The sequence below is a fragment of the Plectropomus leopardus genome, chromosome 19 (assembly GCF_026936395.1).
Source record: "Plectropomus leopardus strain MGB_pleo_1.0 chromosome 19, ASM2693639v1, whole genome shotgun sequence".
Classification (NCBI taxonomy): Eukaryota; Metazoa; Chordata; class Actinopteri; order Perciformes; family Serranidae; genus Plectropomus; species Plectropomus leopardus.
In genome coordinates, this window is record NC_142194.1 from 2,176,433 (window position 1) to 2,199,390 (window position 22,958).

The window sequence follows — 22,958 nt, forward strand, 5'->3', positions numbered from 1 at the left end:
GCCAAGACAAACAAAGTGTAGTCTTTTTTTGTGACGGATGTTTATTTAAGCTAGAAAATATTTTATGTGTGATTTTTTTTTATTAACTGTGTTCTGCTTGTCTTTCAGTTATAAATGGACAGATAATACAAGAGACTTAATTACCTGATTGTTAATATGTTTCTGCTCTCGGCAGGTAACGTCACCACACGCTGTAACACTTGAATAAGACAAAGGGCTGCTGCTGCTGTTGTGGAGATGAAACTCCATGCTGCAGATTTGAATATGAAGTTTATGAATGTTTTTTTTTAAACTGGTTAAAACACTGAATAAAGCAGTTCACGTTAAAAGTCAGTTTTTCTGATGCTGCTCATCCCAAAGGTGTTGCAAACTATGGTTCCTGAAACAAAAATCTGAATGTCCCTATCTGTCACCACAGTTTGGTGGTGGAACATGGCGACCTGCGAAGACGAGGATCTGCTCCCTATGAAGATATAAACGGCTCACTTTAAGGTAACAAAAACACAAAAAATCTTATTTTCAGCTGATCATACACTAAAGAAAATACACTGATTATATCATATTCCATTTTTTGCCGATATATCCCTCCTTATCCTACACTCAGAATACAATTTTACATCTTTTTCATTGTTTTCATTTTGTGTTAAGTAATAGTCAAAAATAAATTTTAAGTAGTACTTGAAAACCTTTTTTTTAAAAGAACAAATAGTCTAAGTTTCAGTTTTATTTATTATTAAAAATAAAGTCAAATTGTTTGAATCAAGAACCAGCTGAGTAATAATGGTAATACAGTCGGCCCAGTTGTCTGGTGGCCACAGATGCGTTAGATTTGTACGTATTTACATAGCAGATATGTTGAAACTTTTCAGCTCCATCAAAGCTGTAGTTAATGTGTGGTCAGGTTTAAGTACAAAAACCACTCAGTTATAAGTAGGAAAAGAGCATGTTTTGTTAAAAATATCCGTTTTTGATGGCACTAAACCAACAGGAAACGCTGTGATTTCTCTGTAAATAAGAAAATAACCACTTTTTGTGGCACTTTTGCCTGAAATACCATTGAGAGTTAATGGAAGACCGTATAGCGATAGGTCACGAGAAAATGCACATTTATAGGTCAGGTCACTAAAAAGTGTTTTGTCGTTTGTTGGTCTTGAAGAGTCGTCTGCAGCTCTAGATGAGCAAGTCAGCTCATGTATGTAATCAGAACTAGATTGATATGATATGTATGAAATGCACATATATAAGGTATCGGTAGTTTGCAAAAAGAAACTGGGAGTATAGGGCCACTGTTAGGAAAAAACATTTGATTTCCATATAAAAGTTGAAATGCATATTTTGAGCAAGGCATCACAGAGTAGAGACAAAGTTAGATTTTTATTTAAGTCTATAATCAGTAGTTTCACCACCAAAATTACTTTCCATGCATTTCAACTACAGTGCTTCATGAAGCTATGGAACTTGACAGTTTTATTTTGGATTTTTTCCCCAGATATGTTTAAGTTCAGCAGTTTCACAGAAACACTAATCTGATTTATGTGTCCTCTGTGTGTTTTATCGTTTCATCAGTTTCACACGTGTTCGCTCTGACAGGAAGCAGCCAGCAGTTTCAGCTCTGAGCAGATTCATCATGTGACCATCCGTCAAACCTCTCAGCCCCTTCACATCAAATCTTCACTTTCCATCCACTTAAGGCAAGAAAGTACAGGTGAAAACATGTTTTTTTTCATGCATGTATGTCAAGTTTTTGAGATTTTGGGCTTTGTTTTTTCTTTTTCGATCTACCTTAACATGTCCTCTGTCAGTCTAGTGGAAAGAAATTGTCCAAAATACACATCAAGGTGTTTATTTTAGATAGGATTTTTCTTCTTTAAATGATGCAAAAAGTTTGTGTGTGTCTGTGTGTGTGTGTGTGTGTGTGTGTGTGTGTGTGTGTGTGTGTGTGTGTATGTAATAATTTGCAAATGTAAACATAAAATACAAATGTTGCAATCAAAAAAAAAAGTCTTAATGTAAATAATAAACTGGGAACGTTTCATGATGATATCGATTGGTTAAAATTTTCAGCCCTGTTCACCTGTAGTTTCTTTTACAATATATGTCTTTAAAGGCCGTTTTCTCAAAATGAATTTTTCTTATGGTATGAGTCAAAAAATCTCAACTTTAGTAGCACTTACACACACCAAATATTCCAATTTAATTCTGAACCACATTTTGAAGGTTTTCACTGAAGGGTTTGTTAATATGTCATTTATAGCCAGATATAACATTTTATTCCTAAGAACATGTGATTTGTTTTATGGATGTTGACTGTGTTTTTTGATTTATAAAGTTATATAAACAGATATCCAAAATTCACTCTGTAAAAACCTTTGTCTGGAATATGTCAACAAAATGAAAGATTAATTTTAAATCTGGTAATTTACAGGTGTTCAGATTTTTTAATAATAATAATAATAACAACAACAACAACAACAATAATAATAATAATAACAACAATAATAACAACATTAATAATAACAATAACAATAACAATAATAATAATAATAACAATAATAACAATAATAATAATAATAACAATAATAACAATAATAATAATGTCAAATATTTTCAATGACAAAAGTCTGATGTTTTGGTGATGCTGCAGATATTATCAATGTTTATAGATAAATGAGGATGAAGACTAAGTCACGATATCTCAAAATCTGGTCACACCAGAACTCACCCTTATATTTGTCATATATCAGTTCTGAGAAGCTGCTTGTCAGATAGCTAATGATGAGATAAAACAAGAAGAAACAGGAAAGAGCATTTTAGCAGAGGAACGTTTGACGAGTCTCGCAGACGAGAAGAGACAGACGGACTGACTGGACATGGATCACCTGCTGATGCTGTTTTTCTTGCTGTGGAGCTCAGGTAAGACTCTGTTTTTAAGATAAACGTGATTTAAAAAAAACTCGGTGTAAAAACACTGAAATATAGTCACTCCTGCATATAAAGCTTCAGTAAAGTAAACATCATCTGGTAGTGTCTTCAGTTCACTTCAGTATTTAAAATTTAAAAAATAAATAAAAACAGATGAAGCCAAAAATGAAACACTAATTGCATCCTGTATGTAAGAATTGAAATATATTATTAAAACCAATATATAGATCTAAATAAAGTCTCTAATAGTATTTTACATCATTTCAGACAAATTAATACCACTGCAAAACTTTTTGTATGATTTTCTACTACTTGTTTTTTTATTTTTTATTTATTTATTTATTTATCTTTACCAGATATTAGTGTTTTTTAGTTTTTATGGAAAATCTATGGATTACAAGGAAACTGTCAAATACTATTAATGTAGTGAGGTGAAAAGTACATACACACTCACCTTTGTTTTTATAACTTTGTGTGGCACAATACATTTAAGTTCTCTGTGAGGACCACCTTTTCCACTGGAGGTACAATGGTGCAAAATACAATCCTTTCACCAAGTGAGAGTGAGAATATTACTTAAGATTTCAGAAAACTCCCCAAAAAAACTCTTTTGTCCATATATATATATATATGTATATATATATATATATATATATATATATATATATGCACAAATTTAAAATGTGCATTAAAACAGGTGAATAAAAACTTACCTTCTGTTGGCTTGTATTATGACTTTATATGACCTTATATAATTAAAATCATCATTAATGTTATGTGTTAAGTGTCGTAAATGATCTCTCACTTCATTAAAACGTGTGGAAATAAAATGCTATGTTGAATGGTATTTCTTCTCTGATTTTTTCCGCAGGACTCCAGGCTGAAGGAAATAACCCGACAGGTAAAAAAAACAACATAAAGATAAATGAAGTGGAGGGGTGGGTCAACATAACATGATCTCATCCCAAATCATCACATTATGTTCCTTTGTCTCACTGAGGCATTTCACTAATCGAGAGGTGTAAATAGTGCTCCAGGAGAGAGATGGTGTGTGCTTCAAATAATTCTCCAACATTAGTCATCACAGATGTAGTGTAATAACAAAGTGCAGTAAGGTTTTTTATTTTGTGCCCATTTTCATTATACCCAAATGTCTTTTTCTCCCTTTTTAAATGCAAAAATAAAAAGTTACAAGATAGCCGACGGGACTTAGATCATGTGGTGAAGTAGAGATATAAAGTTGTGTGTCGTCTGCATAGAAATAAATGACAGTGCAGTAACACGCATGTTTTTTCCCCTTTCCACGATGTCCAAAAAGTTTTTTCCTTTTTTGAATGCAGAGGTTAAAATTACAACATAGTCGGCAGGACTTAGATCATGTGGTGAAGTAGAGATTTAAAGCTGTGTGTCATCTGCATAGAAATGAAGCGGATTATATTCCAGAGAGAGAAGAATGAAGCCTTAGACAGAATTTACAGTAAACCACATAAAATGCAGATTGATGCCTTAACTTTTCATATAGCACCATCAGGTCAACATTTCTGTGTCCAACACTGTAGTTTATGACCAAATACCTGCAGAATTAAAGACGTTCCCATCAGCCTGAACTGAAGTATAAGCGTGTTAACCTAAACTAAGATTGTGAACATTGTACATTTTGTACCTGCTAAACATTAGCATGCTAGCATTGTTAGCATGATCAGGATAGCGCACTGATGTTAGCATTTAGCTCAGGAAACGACTGTGTCTTAAAATAGCCCCACAGAGCTTCTACCGCAGCTGTTAGTCTGATCTCTACATTTGGTCTTTTGCATATCATATCCCACAACCTTCTGTTTTTCTGCAGGTGCTCAGTGTGAAACCAAATTCGAGGCTGACATTGTTCTGTTGGTGGACGACTCTGGGAGCGCCTTTGACACCATCAAGTCCTTTGTCACTAGACTAGTTCAAGGTTTTGACATCGGCCCAGACAAAGTCCAAATTGGTAATATTAAGTAGTAGTAGATTAGTTCTTTTTTTAAAGTTAGTTTTGGTTTTTAATCATTGCTGTGCGTTTTCTGCAGGTCTGGTTCAGTACAGTGGCGCCCCAAGGACCAAGTGGCACCTCAACACCTACCAGACCAAAGATTCCCTCCTGGAAGCCATAAACAATCTTCAACAGCAAGGAGGAGACACCAGGACAGGTGATGGACAGCATGTTGTCTCTGCCAGGCTGTTTTCATGCACAGTTCAGATGTAGACTTTGTAACTTTGACTTTTTATTAAAGAAGCAGATATTTTCAGCTATTAGTCACCCAACAGTGTGTGACAAAATGAAATTGGATTTCACTCCTGAAACAAGGGGTGCTCGAAATAACTCCCCCACTTTTACAGCTCTACGCTTTTTGATGCCTTTTTATTACAGGAATTGCTTTGGAATACATCCTTAAGAACAACTTTAATCTCAGTGTGGGAATGCGAGCCGACTCCCACAAAATTGCTATCTTGATCACTGAACAGCAGTCCGTTGATGACACACGCCTCGCCTCACAGAACCTGAAGAACGCCGGCATTGAGGTCTATGCTATCGGTGATTGACTTTTAGTTTGAATAATGCCTTTCACAGGCTATTTAGACCCTGAAACCTGAGCAAACCAGTTTGATTTCTTTTGAGAACACAAGGAATAATGCATTGAGGAACTATGCAAAAAATGTCCAGCATATTGCAAAAAATTACTAAAAGGTGACAAAAAATGACCTAAAAATTAGGAAAATTGAAAAATTATAATTATATTATATATTATAATTATTACAACCATATATTCAAAAATTATGTATGTATATATATTTTTGTTTTTTAATTCCCTGCTAATTTCTGGCCCATGTCTTTTTAATTTACTTAATGATTCCTAAGCATGATTTTGAATGAAGTTAAACTAATTTGCCAACGTTTCAAAGTGTTAAGGTATTAAAAAGTGACTGGTTTTGTCTTTTATATCAGTTAATGTCTTTGTTAAAAAAAATAAAGTCAGCATGTTTCAAGCCTTTCTAATGGCTGCCCAAAAGGAAGACAGTCAAACCAAAAACACAGGCTATTCTTTGGCAGTTGTGAAGAATGTGCACATTGTGCTGGTTAATGGCAGTATGGTCCATCAAAGGTTTAGAATAAGCAGCAGAAAACTAAAATTGTATTACTTTAACATTGAAATACTTTTGTCTGTTTTGAGTTTCATTTTTCGGCCACAGTATTAACTCCGTATTTTTCTCTCAGGTGTGAATGATGCAGAAGCATATGAACTGACTTCGATTGCCTCTGAACCTACTGAAACTCATGTGCATGACATGATAGACTTTCAGCTCCTGGACATCATCGACAGCCTCACCATCGACATCTGCAGCAGCATTAATGGCTTTGGTAGGAAAGAGTCCATCATCATTTAACTATACATGTTAGCACCGTGCTCATCTGCTGGTTCCTGAATCAAAATATCAAGATTTTAAAGGATGTTAGACATCAGCTAAAAGCTTTTAAAACTGTTTCTTCTCTGATTTTCTCCTCAGGAGTTCAGACTGCAGGCAAACGTATCTTATCAGGTAAAAAGAGATCATAAAGATAAATGAAGTGGATGGACGGGTCAACACAGTGTCTGACTCGTCACCGAAGACATTATTTACATTCTGTTTCCCGCTAATATCAGTCAAACAATCAAACGCTTTTTAGATAGCAACTTTCATACAAATTGAATGCAATTCAAAGTGCTTTATGGTTTGAGTTAAGAAATAAAAGACGTAGCAACATAGGAAATAAGCAAAAAGAGTATAAACAAAAAATAAAAAAAAGTATAAACCATAATGTTGTGATAATAAAACTTCATAAAAGCCAGGCTACTTAGTTACTTCTTGTTTAAACATCTTGTAAATATCCACTGTGCAACACTGATGTGGATTGTGCAATGCCTGCAGAATGTGAATGTCCATCCATCCATCCATCCATGCATCCATCCATCCATCCATCCATCCATCCATCCATGCATCCATCCATCCATCCATCCATCCATCCATCCATCCATCCATCCATCCATGCATCCATCCATCCATTCATTTTCTTATCCGGAGTCGGGTCGCGGGGGCCGAATGTGAATGTGTGTGTGTAATGTGTCTCCTGTTTGAGGCTGCTATTTATTTATTATATTTATTTTTTTCACACTTCTTTTAAATTCTTTCTTTCTTTTTTTAAAACATTGTGAGTAGTTTTCTTAGACAGTTTTTATACAGTATCTCTACTTGCACTGTAAGAATTTCATTTGAATTTCGTTGTACTTGTACAATGACAATAAAGACAGATTCTGTTCTGTTCTATTCTATGTTTGTCTTTTTTTTATATTGTATCCAGCAGTCTCCTGTTTTATCTCCAGGTTCTCAGTGTGAAACCACAGCCAAGGCCGACATCGTGCTGTTGGTGGACAGCTCCTCTAGCACCGGTTTCATGTTTCAAACCGTCAAGTTCTTTCTATCTGGAGTAGTCAAAGTCTTCGACATCGGCCCTGACAGAGTCCAGATTGGTAATATTTTTCACTACTACTACTGTTAATACTACTTTTTGTCCTTAAATTTTGTCCTGTTAATTTAGAAAATTACACTTATTTGTAACTGTGCCACTAAACTTTTAACCAAAATGAGGAAGAGGGAACACTTACCCCACTGTGATCCGTCATGAGCTGTCAGATATTCTGATGATGTTTTTTTAAATACTTTTGAATACTATTATAAGCACAAGTAAAAACCAACATAGCTTTTGTTAATTGTTCTCAGAGATTATTGAATACCTTTCCAAAAGCCATAAGAGAGGCGGGCTCTGTGAACATTTTTAAATGACAGCTGAAACTTGACAGCTGTTTATTTAGTCTCACTGTTAATTCATGTAATTGAAAATGCCATTGTCATTTTATATCAGTTCTTTTATTTTTACAAGTATTACTGGTGTCTGTGCTTTCCACTTTGATTTTTATATTTTGTTTATTATTTATTGTCTTTTGATTTGTATGATGTTCATGTCTGATATTTTTTTGTGTTGCTTTTTTATTGTGTATATAAATAATAAAGCTAATAAAGTTCATAATAATAATAATAATAATTATTATTATTATTATTATTGTTGTTGTTGTTGTTGTTGTTGTTATTGGTAGTAGCAGTAGTAGTAGTAGTAGTATCATCCCAATACAAATATGAAAATATTTAAATTAAAAGAAATGCTGAGTCAGTGTTTTACACGTTGCTGTGTCTTTTCTGTAGCTCTGGTTCAGTACAGTGATGACCCAAAGATCGAGTGGCACCTCAACAACCCGCAAACCAAATATTTGCTGCTAACGGCCATAGCTGATATGCAGCCGTTATATGGAGGCACCATGACAGGTGATTTATCAGCCTGTTGTCCAGTCCAAACCAGGTCCACACTGTGAAGGACTGTGGCACCAGGGACTCCATTTGGGTCTTGCCCAAAATTTGGATTCAAATATATTTACACAGTCTGTGAGAAAATGAGGGGCTCCTGAAATAACTCCTTAACTTCTCTTTATTGCCTCTAATTTCTGTCATACAGGAAAAGCTCTTGACCACGTCCTCCATAACAACTTTGAACACGATGAGGGAATGCGAGCGAAATCAAAAAAAATTGTCATCTTGATCACTGATGGAGACTCCCAGGATGAGACAATTCTCCCCTCGCAGAACCTGAAGGACACAGGATTCGAGGTCTACACTATCGGTGACTGACTTTTAGTTTGAAAAACGATAACGCAGCACAGCTTTAGAAAAGTTTGTAAGCTGTGAAATGCACTGAAACTACATGGCTTTATTAAGTGAGCTCAAAATATACTACAAATTCTCAATGTTATGAAAATTAAGTCAACATCTTATTATTATTTGGGGGTATTTGGGTCTATTTTTTTTCGGCACATTGGTATAAACCTACATTTTTTTCACAGGTGTGGATGAAGTAAACATGTTGGAGCTGAGATCCATTGCATCAGATCCCGCAGAAAGTCACATGTACTTAACTACGGAGGCTTTTCTCCTGGACGTCGTCAACGACCTCACCAGCAACATCTGTACCAGCCTTAAAAGCTTAGGTAGGCAAAGAGGCCGTCAACATTAAACAAGGACACATGTCAGCACCATGCTGATCCACTGACACCAGAGTCAAGATATCAAGCTTTTTAAAAAAAGATAAATTGCCATGCCATTAGAAAAATGGCCCCAAAGCAAAGCAAGTTGAGTATCCCTGATTAGATAAGGTTTGCCCCAACTCTTCATGGTTGTAGATCTTGTTTTTGTTCTTCATTGCTGTCTTCCACAGTGTCATTCTTCATGCTCCTAAAAGACAGTGCCAAAATCAGAAAACTTTCAAATCCTGTAAATCCCGTAGATATGTGTTTTTAAGAATATTTTTATACATCTGAATCTGAGTGTGAATGTGCTCTCTGTCTCTCTCAGTGTCTGTCCGGCTGGTGAACGGGACGAGTCTGTGTTCAGGCAGACTGGAGGTGAAGTCTAACCAGTCTAACCAGTCAAACCTGTTGTGGTCCTCTGTGTGTGAAGCTGACTTTGACCAGCAGGATGCAGAGGTGGTCTGTCGGGAGCTCGGCTGTGGGGCCCCTTCAGTCCACCAGGAGGCGCTCTTTGAATATGTGCATGTTCAAATGTGGACCAAAGAGTTCCAGTGTTCAGGACACGAGCCTGCTCTCCGTGCCTGTACAACCTCAGACTCAGAAACATTCAGCTGCTCCCCTGGAAAAGCTGTTGGACTCACCTGTGCAGGTAGAAGAGGAGCTGCAGCTTTGATTTGGTTTAAAAACATACTTTTGCCAGTGACGCTCTTGTTTCTGTTCAGATCCTGTCAGGTTGGTGGGAGGATCCAGGCGCTGTGCAGGAACACTGGAGGTGAAACAGGGAGACTACAGACCAGTAGATGGCTCTGACTGGACTCTGACGTCAGCAGATGTGGCCTGCAGAGACTTGGACTGTGGCTCTGCTGTGTCAACAGAAATAATTAATGAGTCCTCCCGCAAATCTACATGGAAGATCATTCCTGACTGTATTCAGGCCGGGTTTAATGCGAGGGAGTGTGTGAGGTCAAGTTCCTCCTCCTCTATTGTGGAGCTCACCTGCTCTGGTAAGCCTGATGGTGCCGACATCTGGGACAGTGATCATCCAAGTTTGTCCGAACAAATTTGTTATGACATGGTTTTATGAAATGCTGAGAAACAGAGGTCAGCTCAACAACATGACAGATGACACTCTTGTTTCTGTTCAGAGCCTGTCAGGTTGGTGGGAGGATCCGGTCGCTGTTCAGGAGCACTGGAGGTGAGGCGAGGACACTGGAGACCAGTAGATGGCTCTGACTGGACCCTGAAGGAAGCAGCTGTCGTCTGCAGAGACTTGGACTGTGGCTCTGCTGTTTCAACTGCAGTAAGAAATGAGTCCGTCCGCAAATCTGCATGGAAGATCAGACCTGACTGTATTCAGGCTGGATATACCCCGAGGAAGTGTGCAACATCCGGATCTTCTTCTTCCATCCTGGAGATCACCTGCTCAGGTGAGCCCGTCAGTGACATTATCTCTGGCAGTCATTTCAATATAAAGTTCTTACAGACTGGACTAAACGAATCTGTATCCGACTTCCTCAATATAGTGTTCTGCCTCCTGTGGTGGATGAAGTATTCAGCTCCTTTACTTTTAAGTAAAAGTACAAATACTACCCTGTGAAAATACTGTGATACAAATGAAAGCTCTGGATTTCACGTTTTTTAAGAAAAAAGTAAGTTAGTAGAATCAGGAAAATGCATTAAAAGTATCAAATGTGAAAGTACCCAATGCAAAAAAAAATCTTTAAAAAGGAAGAAAGGAAGAAAAAAATCCCCCCAAAAATTATTATTAATACACCTAGAACTTCAAAATTAAAAAAAAAAGAAGAAAACATCCCAAAATCTTAGAACTATTAAAAAATAAACAAATACAAAAACTCAACTCAACTCAAAATTATTATTAATATTTTAAAAAGAAGAAAAAAAAGAAATTTTGAAAGACTCAAATGTTTACCAAAACAGCTGGCAACAAACTTTTTCTGTGAATCATCTTAATGAAATAATAATAAAAACCAATGTTGCAGTTGTGCTTGTATAAAGTCATAGGTAATTTAATTTATAAGAAAACACTGTACATTTTTATAATCTTATGTTTCTAATACGAACAGTCTTATTTTGTAAAGTAACTGAAGCTCTCTGATGAATGTCGTAAAGTAAAAAGTCTTATATTTCCCTCTAAAATGCAGAGAAGTAAAAGTATAAAGTGCATTAAAGTACATTAAAAGTCAATACTTAAGTACAAGTACCTCAGATTCATACTTAAGTGCTGTACCTGTGTAAATGAACTTTATTACATTCCACCACTGATTGCCTCCCATAGTTAATTATAAGTAGAATATAGACAGCATTGATATTTCTGCCCTTGTCTGCCTGTATGCTCAGCAGTGAAGCAGTTAATTAAACATTCAGTTAAAGTCTTTCATAATTCATGGGTATCATGTCTTTGATACTGACACAAATAAAGACCAGTTCTAAGATTTAAATTCTCTCCGTCTCTCCAGACTCTGTCCGGCTGGTGAACGGGACGAGTCTGTGTTCAGGCAGACTGGAGGTGAAGTCTAACCAGTCTGACCAGTCTAACCAGTTGTGGTCCTCTGTGTGTGAAGCTGACTTTGACCAGCAGGATGCAGAGGTGGTCTGTCGGGAGCTCGGCTGTGGGGCTCCTTCAGTCCTCCAGGGGGCGCTCTATGAAGAAGTGGAGGCTCCAACGTGGACCAAAGAGTTCCAGTGTTCAGGACACGAGTCTGCTCTCCTGGACTGTACAACCTCAGACTCAGACAGAAACACCTGCTCAGCTGGCAAAGCTGTTGAACTCACCTGCGCAGGTAGAAGAAGAGCTGCAGCTGATTTGGTTTGAAAACTTGCTTTATTGTTTTGCCGATGACGCTCTTGTTTCTGTTCAGATCCTGTCAGGTTGGTTGGAGGATCCAGGCGCTGTGCAGGAACACTGGAGGTGAAACAGGGAGGCTGGAGACCAGTGGATGGCTCTGACTGGACTCTGACGTCAGCAGTTGCATTTTGCAGAAAGTTGGACTGTGTCTCTGCTGTTTCAGCAGGAAGGAGAGAGGACTCCTCCAACAGATCTACATGGAAGATCAGCTTTGACTGTGTTGAGTCTGGATCTGCTCTGAGGGAGTGTGTGACATCAAAGCCCTCGTCCTCCTCCATCCTAGAGCTCACCTGTTTAGGTAAAACCATCAGTGACATCATCTATAGGTGATCCTCCAGTGATGTTTTCTCTCTGATTTTTTAAAGTTATCCAAGACACCAAACGTCCAAAAGCCCGCTTCAGCGCAGAAATGTGCCACAGCCCGCTCCAGTGGACATGTCCAACAGTCGCTCCAGCATGGACATGTCCAACAACTTGCTCAGACTGGAGCAGTTTCGCAAACTGTCTTGCTCCTGCGAAGTTTACCAACAAAACACCTGTCATTGCACTCCACCAATACGCACAGAGGTGGCTATTAATAGCCCCCATACCACTGATTCTTGACATGTACTTGTAAGCCAAGCATCACCAACTGCCGGCCAAGTTGTAACAAAATGTAAGAATGACAGCAATATTTTTTAAGGAGTTGTGCTGGGCAATTGATCGAAAAATAATCAAAACTGACATTCAGAACCTCTAAGTGACACAATCTAGCCCATGTTGGGTATATCGGTTATTTGAAAATTCTGTTAATACTTTCCCTACCGGGGCTGCCGACTCCCACGCATCTGCTGTGTCTGTCTCACGCTCTCATGACACCGAGGAAAAACTCTGCCAAAACACAGCGAGGGCAGAAGTGCTGAACAATCATGTAAAAAAGTGAAGAACTTTGACTCTAGAACAGCTGAGTGTTTGACAGCCACAGCATCTCATCATGGCGGATCAAACAGCTGATGGTCCGACAGCAGCGCAGTGAGACAGACAAACAGAGCGCAGCTTCTCCTCACAGCACCAAAGTGTCTGAAAGTGTCTGTTGGCAGCTATAGGAGAAGTAGGCCGACTCAAAAGTTTTTAATTCCTGAGTAAAATGATTAATAGCACAGAAGTGAGAGTCCTGCAGTCAGGAGAGGTTAGCCTTTTATCAGCACAATGTGCTTAAATTTACCTAAAGTTTGTTTAAAATGGAGCTTTTAATTTTTGTATAATGCTGGAAAGTTTAATAAATGATAATACTTACAGCTCTCACATTTAAATAGATTTTTCAAATTCTTGCACAATTCAGGATAAAATAAAAAAATATCATGATCAGGGAAATAATAGCAAAAGTAATTTATTAAATAAATATAAGCTAAATTAATTATTTATTTTATTTTAATTATTTATTTTTTATTTTAATTATGATACTAAACCGTGCATGAGGACCCTCCTGGAATGCAAGAAATTATTATTTTTCTCATCAATGAATCGCATTTATGGAGGCCTAAACATGCCCAAAAAGTCAAAAAGTGGTTTGTTCATTCGGCTCAGAGAAAAATTTCATATTTTGGTGGTTTCAGAAGTGGGCGTGGCAAAATGGCTCCACAGCGGCCCCTAACATGTAACCAATGCCCAGTTTAACCTACATTTACGAAAATCGGTACACTTATGTATCATGCCTAGACACACAAAAAAGCCTCTTGGACCCACCCCCAAAACCCAACAGGAAGTCAGCCATTTTGATTTATTTGCTGATTTTTGGTGATTTCAGACCTCGTACTTTTGCGAATTTGTCCTGCAGAATTAATCCGATTGACTTGGAATTGGGTGTATCCAATCCTAACCCCTTCATGATTAAAAGTTATCAATGGTCTGTGCAAAGCCTTTACGGTTTCCATGTGACACAGCATACAATTTTGATGTCTCGCCATCAAACACGAAATTTTTCACTAACCTGATGATGTTGGTTAGAATATTAACTCAATGAAAGCAGAAAATCATATTAATGTATAATATGTTTTAAAGCTTGATTTTGAAAAGTGCATTTCATGCGCAGAGCAATATGAGTGTGTTCAATATTAAAGCAGGCCCGAAAGTTAATCAAACTTCTGTATGTAACAATGTTGATCGCAAACAGTTGTGTCATTTCGACCAGACAGGAGAGCATCAGCAGGCTTTAATTCATCCCTTCACTGTAATGTTAGTTGTCTGCATATGTGATTTTAGGAGATTTAATGACTAAAGTTTAAGGTTAATGGGAGCTGTTGTACTCGTGAATCTAACATGATGACTGTGAATTTGTTTCATCAGATCCAGCAGACTTTACCATCAGATTTGTCATCCTGCCGCTTATTCTGCTGCTGCTCATCACCATCATCTATTTCATCCTTAAGGTACCGTACACACCTCTGCTGATCAGATTGGCTCGAAATGAGGCTCTCAGATTGTGTATATTGAATGACAGAGAGGGCTGATGCAGTAACTTATATGTATGTGCTGTCATGTCTCTCCAGGCCACCAGGGGGCAGAGGCCAGGCCCACAGGAGAACATCGAGCTGCATTATTAAAACCTCTGTATTTGCAGAGCTGAAGGAGGGCCAGATAAAGAGGAGTAAGCCCAGGCAGGAGAGTAGGCCCTCCAAAAATCTCACCTAACATTCAGATGGATTTTCTTAGCTGCCACTCAGCTCTGACAAGGATTTTTAATAGATGCAGTCTCTTTTAACTGCTACTAAAATGTAAGCAGGAAGAGAAACCTAAAGAAGTGCTGTTTTCTCAAATTTGAACTCACACAGGTTTTTGCATCCCAGTATTTACTAGGAATTGAGTCCATTTTGAAGAACTCTCCACCTCAAGATTTAAGTCTTATTCCAACGCTTAGTGCCAATGCAGCAACTGTGACTGTTATGAAGCAAGATGACAAGTAAGGGCATGGAGGTCAGGACTGGTATGAACGGTGTCTTGACTTTTTTTTTAACATAACCATGTTTGCCTTACTTTAATCAGCTGTTTATTTGCCTAACCCTGACTATACTCTTAAGGGATACTTTGCCAATTGTCAACCAGCTTTGTATTAAAACAATATTGGTAGTATGTATAAATGAACTGAAAAAAAACATTGTCGCAACTGTAAATAGTCAAAATAAAACTTAAAAAGATTAAACAAATGAAAATTCAGTATTTCAAATTTGGATTAAGGCTAATCTATGATCATTTTTATGCTTTTTTGATATGCATTTTAGCGTCAAATAACACATTAAGAAAGTTTTTAGTTATTTGGGTTCTCAACATCGTAAAATGTTTACAGAAACATGCTTTAGCGTGCTGTTTAACTAAAGATTGATCAATTAAAAGCCAAGAAATTGTTTCAAAAACCCATCCAATTGTCTCATAAATACATTCATTGCTTCTTATATGCTCATTTTTTTTTATCTGTTCTTTAAGTTCTGACTCAATAAATTAAGAGGTCATTGAGTGTGGTAACTGTTTTCAGGTCCGTCATGAGTGCGTCTACCCTGATGAGAGCGTTCGTGCAGAAAGACGCAGGAGACAAAATGAAGACATCAGATCTCATCAGCTTTGATGCTCTGCTTATTATTTATTGTCACCGTACAGCTGATAATGATTCACATCAGGGTTTCAAACCTTCACCAACATGCAAATTTCTTTTTAACTTTTAACTTTTTCCACTTTTAAAACTGTGTTGAAAGTTGATACGGTGATTTATATTTAATCAGACTTTTTATATGTGTTTCTATTTAAAGGTTTCAGGCCTGACTTTCCTACTGCGGCACACGGACTGAAGTCACACTGAATGTGTTCCTGCTTTAAGCCACCACAGAGGGTAACAAAACTAACACACATTATGTGATTTTCTTGTGTTGATGGATTGTGTTTGTGCGCAGTTTTAGGAAAATAAGGCCCATCATGAGATTATGTTGAATGAGAGAAAGAAGGAAAAAATCACAAGAGATCAGCTGATTATATTCTGCTGTACGTGGGTCCTGGAGATCTACTGCACAGGACGGATCTTCATGCTGATGGTCTTCAGGGAGTAGTCATGACCTTTCCAGGAGGACCACTCAACTCCAACAGCAAAGATGTTTTTATCAGACCCATGACGGTAAACCCCGTTGGGATTTGTTTTGTGACAGTCATTGTACCAGAATGCCCCCAGATATTTTTTGGCACAGTTGACCGTAGTTTGAGAGTCCTGGTCTTTGTCGAAGGTGGAGAACTTCTGTCCATTGTGATAAATCAGGGAGTTTCCTACAGAAACACAAAGAAAGTATGATCGCAGCACTAAACTGCTAATGACATGATAAACTAATAACACTACCACTCTGACTATTATCACTGCTGCTATGGCTACCCTGCTGCCACTCTTACGAATCTGTGGTACTGACCGCAGTGGAGCTTTGATTCTCTACCCGAATCTAATTGGGCCTGGCCCAGCCTGACTCGACCCACCAGGTTCTGGTTGGGTTGGGCTGTATTTTCTCACTATTCCCTTGGGCTTGAATGAGGTCGGACAATCCACAGTTTTCCTCTCAAGGCTTGCCACCTTAACGTGGTAGAGACGTTTGTGTGTCCCTGTGATCCTGAGAGCTGTGTTGTCTGGGGCATTAGCTCCCGGTAGGGTCTCCCAAAGCAAAGTGGCCCTGGTGGTATGGCACATTCGAGAGAAGAGTACCTTGCCTGGTACAGGTGCACCGGGGCCCCTCCCTCTCCTGGAGCCAGACCTCGGGGGGGAGGCTCGAAAGCGAGCCTCTGGTCCATGGGGCCCAAATCGAATCATTGACATGATAATCGTAATTGAATTAAATTGTGAGATCAGTGAAAATGCACAGCTCTACTATCTCAGCAGAGGAGGCAACAATAGCTCGATAAAAACCACTACTGTTCATATCACCACCCCTGGTGAAAACACAGAAACTTCCACATTTGAGGCCAAAAACGCCGCTGGAAATGCAGACTTGACTTGCAAAAATAAAAAGCCAGATTTGTTTTTTGTTGGTCTCGAGCAGTGGTTTTTTGCCATGATTGTATTTCATTTGCTATTTACGACATCTATTGCTCGTCTGTCTGCCTGGAAGAGGGATCCCTCATCATCCTCTACCGCTCTTCCTGAGGTTTCTTCCTCTTTTTTTCCCCGTTACAGGGGTTCTTTCTGGGGAGTTTTTCTTTGGGTGATGTGAGGGTCTAAGGGCAGAGGGATGTCGTACACTGTAAAGCCCTCTGAGGCAAACCATGTTTTGTGATAATGGGCTCTATAAATAAAACTGACTTGAACTGACTTGACTTGGTCTACAGCTTGGTAGGTTTCTTGACTAGTTTGCACACGATCCAGCATTCCCTCAACTTCTCAATGACAAACCCAGATCATATACGTCGCTTTAGGAACATAAGCATGAAATGTACAGATTTAATATTTTCATAGTCTGCGGAAATGTACAATGCCATTTTATTCTGGCAACTCGGCCCTGAATGTTATTACGCCTTTACTCTCATTTCTGAGATAAGAGTGGAAAAATCTGCAGCAGAGCCTTCACAGATGGTATGAAAGCAAGTATATCTTCAGCTTTACTCACCTGCCCCTCCATTAGTAAATCCAGATATATGCAGTCTGTATCCATAGGATTCTGGGTCGATGGAGAACGAGGAGTAACGAGCAAACACTTTCTTTCCACTGAAGTCCTCCATGTTGACCAGCAGCTCGTACTTCTTTCTCAGAGTCAGGATATAGAGAGTCTCGAGACCTGAAAACAAACGAAAATATAGAGAAACAATGAATTTCATGAAGCAATGCATTCTCATAGAGCGAGTTATATGATATCCTATGAAAATGAATGCACAAGTTTGTATGATCATACATGCAAACTGTGAGAACAGCCTGTCTCCCCAAGCAATGCTTCCTCACACAACGGTCCATATGATATCAAAGGAGTTAGCACCCTACGACTGACGTTGCGTAGTTAACGTAGTTATATTGGTGGGGTTTAGATTTAGAATAAGTTAGATTTGAAACCAAAACTTTGGTTAGGTTTCAGAAAAGAAACATAGTTGGCTGTCTTTAATGGGCAAATAAAGTTCTAAAGTCCGATCCACCACGACAACCTGCTTCCTTACGCAGACTACTTCCCTCTTTACTCCCCACAGCACATCAGACGTGATCGTAGCTTCCCGATTATGTGGCTCACACACAGGTAATGGCTCAAGATAACATGGGATATATCCAAATTGTTGTGCATTACTTTTTGTACTCTTCAGTATATGTACAAACGGTGAGAAACCGCCTGTATGAAGTTGTAACTGTTGGTCTGGTTTCTCACCGAGCCAGTACTCTCCAGCAGAGTTACCAAAGCCCATCTTGTATTGATCCCAGGGACGGTAGAAGTTCACCGAGCCGTCCATCCTCCTCTGGAACACCTGGAGAGACGGGATGGAGGGTCAGCTAGCTAAAAACGCAAGATATCTGACAGCTTTTAGTACCAGACTACATATTTTTACTAGTATGTGATTTATTGTGAAGGCCCAACAGGAAGTAGTAATGTATTAAAGTCATCTGGCTGTGACACTGAAGTTAAAGTTGACTCACCGTCCACCTTCCTCCGAATGAGCTCATGTCGCAGTAAACCTACACACAGACACCGTCATTACAACACAGTCATTCACTGACACTGATGCTGGTGCCACAGCGACTTGTATCTGGAGCATCAGTCAGAGTTTTGCCACAGGAATCCCACACATTTTTAAAATTATACAAAAACATTATATTTAACCCCATCTCATGACTTTATATAAGTGGTTAAAAATGAGAAGGCCTATATTGCAGCACAGCTGTCCATTAATAAACACAGAGGCCTAGCAAGCACTTGCTAACGTTACTCACTCGTTAAACATTCGTGCCACCAAATAGCTGCATATGCCAATTAACATGACCACCACACAGGTGTACAGGTAATTCACAAAATGTCAAGGCTGACTATATTTTTGGGGAAAAAGAAAACTGAAGATCCTATTGGTGATTCTCAAATGTAGTCCTATCTAAGCACCTAATGTCCTAAAATCCTACAAATGTAAAAAAAAAAAAAAAAACAACAGAGAAACATCCTAAAAATGTCCTTAAATTTAAAAAATGTACCAAAATCCTAGAAATGTCCTAAAATTCTAAAAACGTTCTAAAATCCTAAAAACATCTTGAAATCCTTGACATTTCCTACAGTCCAAGAAACATCCAGAAATACTCCTAAAACCCTAAAAACATCCTAAAACCCTAGAATTGTCCTATATTTATATTAAACAGCCAAAATAATGTAAATTCAAAAAAAATCTGTAAATTCTAAATCATTTCCAGGCCTGGAAAACAGTCTTCTATCTTCATAACTCTCTCAGGAATTACCGTGTGAACTCTGATGTAACTGTGCTTCCTTTAGGGCCTTAACTAGCTATGATGTCCGGACCTCGGTCAACATTTCAGAGATAAAAAATGAAGCCCCGAACAGCATGGTAAACACATCACACAGCTTTTAATTTGAAAAGACACGCAGCGCGGGTGACGCAGCAACTTACGTGTGACGTAGTTACGCAGGGCAGACCGCGGTAAACAAGAATGTTGACAGGAAGAGGACCGAGAGCTGACAGCCCAGGTGAGCGACGCTGTTTTATTAATATTACCGACGACCAAGCAGCCCGCAGCACAGACAGACGGACACAGGGAGGACCACAGACCGACTGACCGCACAAACTACCCCGAGACTTTTCATATTCTCACTAAATATGGAGACACTTAAAAATAACATCACATAATGGGTATGTAACGATACATCGCGAGGCAGTTTAAAATCGATAAAGTATTTGAGATTCAAATCGGTGAAATGAAAAGTGAACCGCGATATTGTTTTCTGATCAGCGTAATCTCTTTATGCTTTCCCGCTCGCTCGACGTGCTACGTCACCACATGTTCAGCGTCCTGCGTCACGTCCGAGACTCGCCAACGTAAATACGACGAAGCAAAAGCTCCGCCGCAGGCCACATTGCATAGCTTGTGTTTTGGTATGAATTTGGCTCAAACTGTTAAAAGCAGTCTCTTTACCTCTCACCTGAAAATATATATATGAATGTAAATGTGTTTCTAGAGCCCAGACAATAGAAAATTGTCTCTTAAAAGAACATTATAGTTATTTTAAGCAAACTACAAAGTAGCCTGCCATATAAAAACTATAACCTCACCATATAGGATTATTATAGGATTATGAGCAGCCTACTATAAAGTAGTTGCTAGCTATAGTGGTCCAAACTAGTGTTAAAATGCATAATTTTTTGTCAAATAATGTGAATATTTTTTGCCACTGGGTGAAATTTTAGGCCAACCTCCACCTCCCCCTCTCAAATTTTGGACCTCGCTAAATTTCTAAACCGTGGTTACAGCCCCGTCTCACAGTCGTCACGTTTTGAATAGTATTTTTTTCATCCAAAGGTCGACCTGCGTGGAGAGGATGAAGCGTACCTGGACAGCAGACGTGGCTCCGATGGGATAGATGGTGTACACTCCGCTGGATCGGCTTTTGTCGTGATTATAGATGTCGCTGCAGTCGACCGGGAGGATGAGCTTGTAGCTGCTGGTCAACACCGGAGCCAAGAGGAGGACGAGGACTGAAACCAGCTGGACAAGAAGACATTTTGACTGAGGTATGAATCTCACACGTTTTTACAGTTTGGCCTTTTGAAAGTGAACTTGTAAACATATCACAAAAATCACATTTACCTTCATTGTCAGGTTTATGCTGAAATGGATTCACGGCTGCGATGTAAGAAAACGGTGAGAAAAAATTAAAAATAGTTCAGTCAGTAAACTCACAGATTATTATGTGAATGCAGAATAATTTGAACTTTGGCGTTCAGGTTCTGGCCGAGTCACACCCCATAAAAATAAATAAACAAATACACTCAAGTCAGTATAACAGGTACTTGGAATGAGAGTGATAACTTCCCCCAAAACTACATTTTCCCAGAAAAGACAATTGAACTACAACAATCTTTAAAAAAGTCAATACAGGGGAAAATACAAACAAATCCATCACACATAAGCATTAAATCAATAAATCAATAAATTTCCATTTTTTTGTTTTGTTTCTACAGTTTGGGAAAAAATCACCTGAAAAAATCACATGAAAACAACAGCTGAATGATCAGTCATGTGTGCTGGCTGGATGCTCACCTGTCTGAACTCACCTGCAGGTCGAACTGTGGAGACGTTGTTGCTTCACCGTCAAAAGGACACAAACTGCTGCTTCTGCTTCAGTCCGTCGCTGTCAGAGCTTATATCTGCTGAAGGCACCGTGCTGTCACATAAAAAAACACATTCAATAAATGCACGATTCCAGCGAACTCTGGACGTGTGTTTATAGCTTAAAACAAATATTTAAACGCCAGAAGAGCAGGGCCATTTTTATAGCCATCTAATTTATTATGTGATAAACTCAATCATCATGAATGATCTGAGTGTTTGTCTTTCCCTCCAAAAGTAGTTCCTGTTTCTCCTCAAACAGACTTTATTCATTTATTTTTTTACATTAACGATGAGTTTCTTTTTCTGCTCGTGACTCTGTAGTACGTACAAAGAAAGATCATGGCCATGTTAAAGAAAAAAAAAGAATAAAGTCATAATATCTCGAGAATAAAGTTGTAATCTCAAGAAAAAAAGTCATGATATTACGCGATTAAACTTGTTAATTTATCTGAAAAGCAGTTACAGATTAAAGCCAGTTTTCTTTTTCTGATAAATTTATGACTTAAATCACGTCATATTACGACTTTTGTTTGTAAATTCATGGGTTTAATCTGAGAATATTATGTCTCTTTTCTTATAGATTTATTAGCTTACTCATGTCATATTTCAGCATTTTTTCAAGTTCAAGTTTCAAGTTCATGAGTTTAATCGTGTAACATTATCGTTTTCCTCGAAGTTATGACTATACGCTGTAACATCATGGCTTTATTCTCAAAATTACGACTTTATGTCACATGACCATCGACGTACTGGCACCTTGTGGTTGACTTTGTGAAAACGCGGGTGTCTCCTACAGGAACATAAACAACGTGTGAATAACAAATCCACTCATTCTGCACTACTGCTGTGACTGCTTTTCTGGGATTTTAAGACACCTCTTGGGTTTTGGTACATTTCTATGATTCTCAAGAATTAAACATATACTATCTGGAAAAAGTTATACACACTTAAATCTTCTCCAGGCTTGACGACTGTAACTCCCTCCTCTCCGGCATAAATCAAAAGTCACTCTCAATGCAGCAGCTCGGCTTCTCGCTGGGTTCATCGGACATCATGTGACAAAGTAGTGGTCCGCACACCGGGGGGGCTCCCCTGACAGGATTTTATTCTGCGAAAATAAGTGACGTTTGAGCCAAAACGCTCCTCTACAGACTCAATGAGTCATGAGTCTGAGATTTTAGGAGATTTAGGGATGTTTCTAGCATTTTGAATGTTTCTCAGAGTTTTTCAGTGATTTTCTGTTATTTATAGGATTGTAGGACATTAGTAGGATTTTAGAAATCTTTCAGGATTTTAGGACATTTCTAGGGTTTTAAGGCATTTTTAGAATTTAGGACATTTTAGGATATTTCAAGGATTTTAGCACCTTGTTAGGATTTTAGATTGTTTCGAGGATTTTCAGACGTTTCTGTGATTTAGGACATTTCTAAGGTTTTAGGATATTTTAAGGATTTCAAGGTTTTTCATACATTTAGACTTTCTTAGAGTTTAGGACATTCATAGGGTTTTAAGACATTTCTTAGATTTAAGGACTTTTCTTATATTTAATCACGAAAGATTCTAGCACGTTTCCATGTTTTCAGGATGTTTCCATGATTTAAGGTATCGACTGACTCAATAAATTAAGAGGTCATTGAGTGTGGTAACTGTTTTCAGGTCCGTCATGAGTGCGTCTACCCTGATGAGAGCGTTTGTGCAGAAAGACGCAGGAGACAAA

General features: G+C 38.4%; 2 protein-coding genes across 3 annotated transcripts; one reads left to right on the top strand and one right to left on the bottom strand.

Moving 5' to 3' along the window:
- Window positions 1–2,606: 2,606 nt before the first annotated feature.
- LOC121965602 (uncharacterized) lies at window positions 2,607–15,373 on the top strand. The gene is made up of 18 exons (XM_088069722.1): window positions 2,607–2,913; window positions 3,794–3,823; window positions 4,769–4,906; window positions 4,986–5,105; window positions 5,327–5,491; window positions 6,173–6,316; window positions 6,463–6,495; window positions 7,317–7,463; window positions 8,194–8,313; window positions 8,501–8,665; window positions 8,886–9,029; window positions 9,394–9,717; window positions 9,791–10,072; window positions 10,214–10,495; window positions 11,546–11,869; window positions 11,948–12,232; window positions 14,260–14,342; window positions 14,463–15,373. Exons 1-18 carry the CDS (start codon window positions 2,871–2,873, stop codon window positions 14,514–14,516), a joined length of 2,883 nt encoding a protein of 960 aa, XP_087925848.1. The 5' UTR covers window positions 2,607–2,870; the 3' UTR covers window positions 14,517–15,373.
- A 154-nt stretch (window positions 15,374–15,527) lies between these two features.
- Window positions 15,528–21,332, bottom strand: LOC121937953 (microfibril-associated glycoprotein 4-like). 2 transcript variants are annotated; one of them, XM_088069723.1, is made up of 7 exons: window positions 21,184–21,332; window positions 20,717–20,752; window positions 20,459–20,614; window positions 18,548–18,586; window positions 18,282–18,378; window positions 17,541–17,708; window positions 15,528–16,218 (listed from the first exon to the last, which is right to left on the bottom strand). In XM_088069723.1, exons 2-7 carry the CDS (start codon window positions 20,720–20,722, stop codon window positions 15,962–15,964), a joined length of 723 nt encoding a protein of 240 aa, XP_087925849.1. In that variant the 5' UTR covers window positions 20,723–20,752; window positions 21,184–21,332; the 3' UTR covers window positions 15,528–15,961. The 2 variants fall into 2 exon arrangements, with proteins under 2 accessions (XP_087925849.1, XP_087925850.1); XM_088069724.1 differs by having other exon boundaries at window positions 21,170–21,287.
- Between the last annotated feature and the right edge of the window lie 1,626 nt (window positions 21,333–22,958).

Bases quoted from the DNA above. Each gene is read 5' to 3' on its own strand.
- LOC121965602 (XM_088069722.1), top strand. From the start codon at position 2,871: ATGGATCACCTGCTGATGCTGTTTTTCTTGCTGTGGAGCTCAG. The intron at 6,317-6,462 runs GTAGGAAAGAGT...TTTTCTCCTCAG, and splicing joins CAGCAGCATTAATGGCTTTG to GAGTTCAGACTGCAGGCAAA. The intron at 12,233-14,259 runs GTAAAACCATCA...TTGTTTCATCAG, and splicing joins CCTAGAGCTCACCTGTTTAG to ATCCAGCAGACTTTACCATC.
- LOC121937953 (XM_088069723.1), bottom strand. The intron at 18,379-18,547 runs GTGAGTCAACTT...CCGTCTCTCCAG, and splicing joins CATTCGGAGGAAGGTGGACG to GTGTTCCAGAGGAGGATGGA. The intron at 16,219-17,540 runs GTGAGTAAAGCT...GTGTTTCTGTAG, and splicing joins ATTTACTAATGGAGGGGCAG to GAAACTCCCTGATTTATCAC.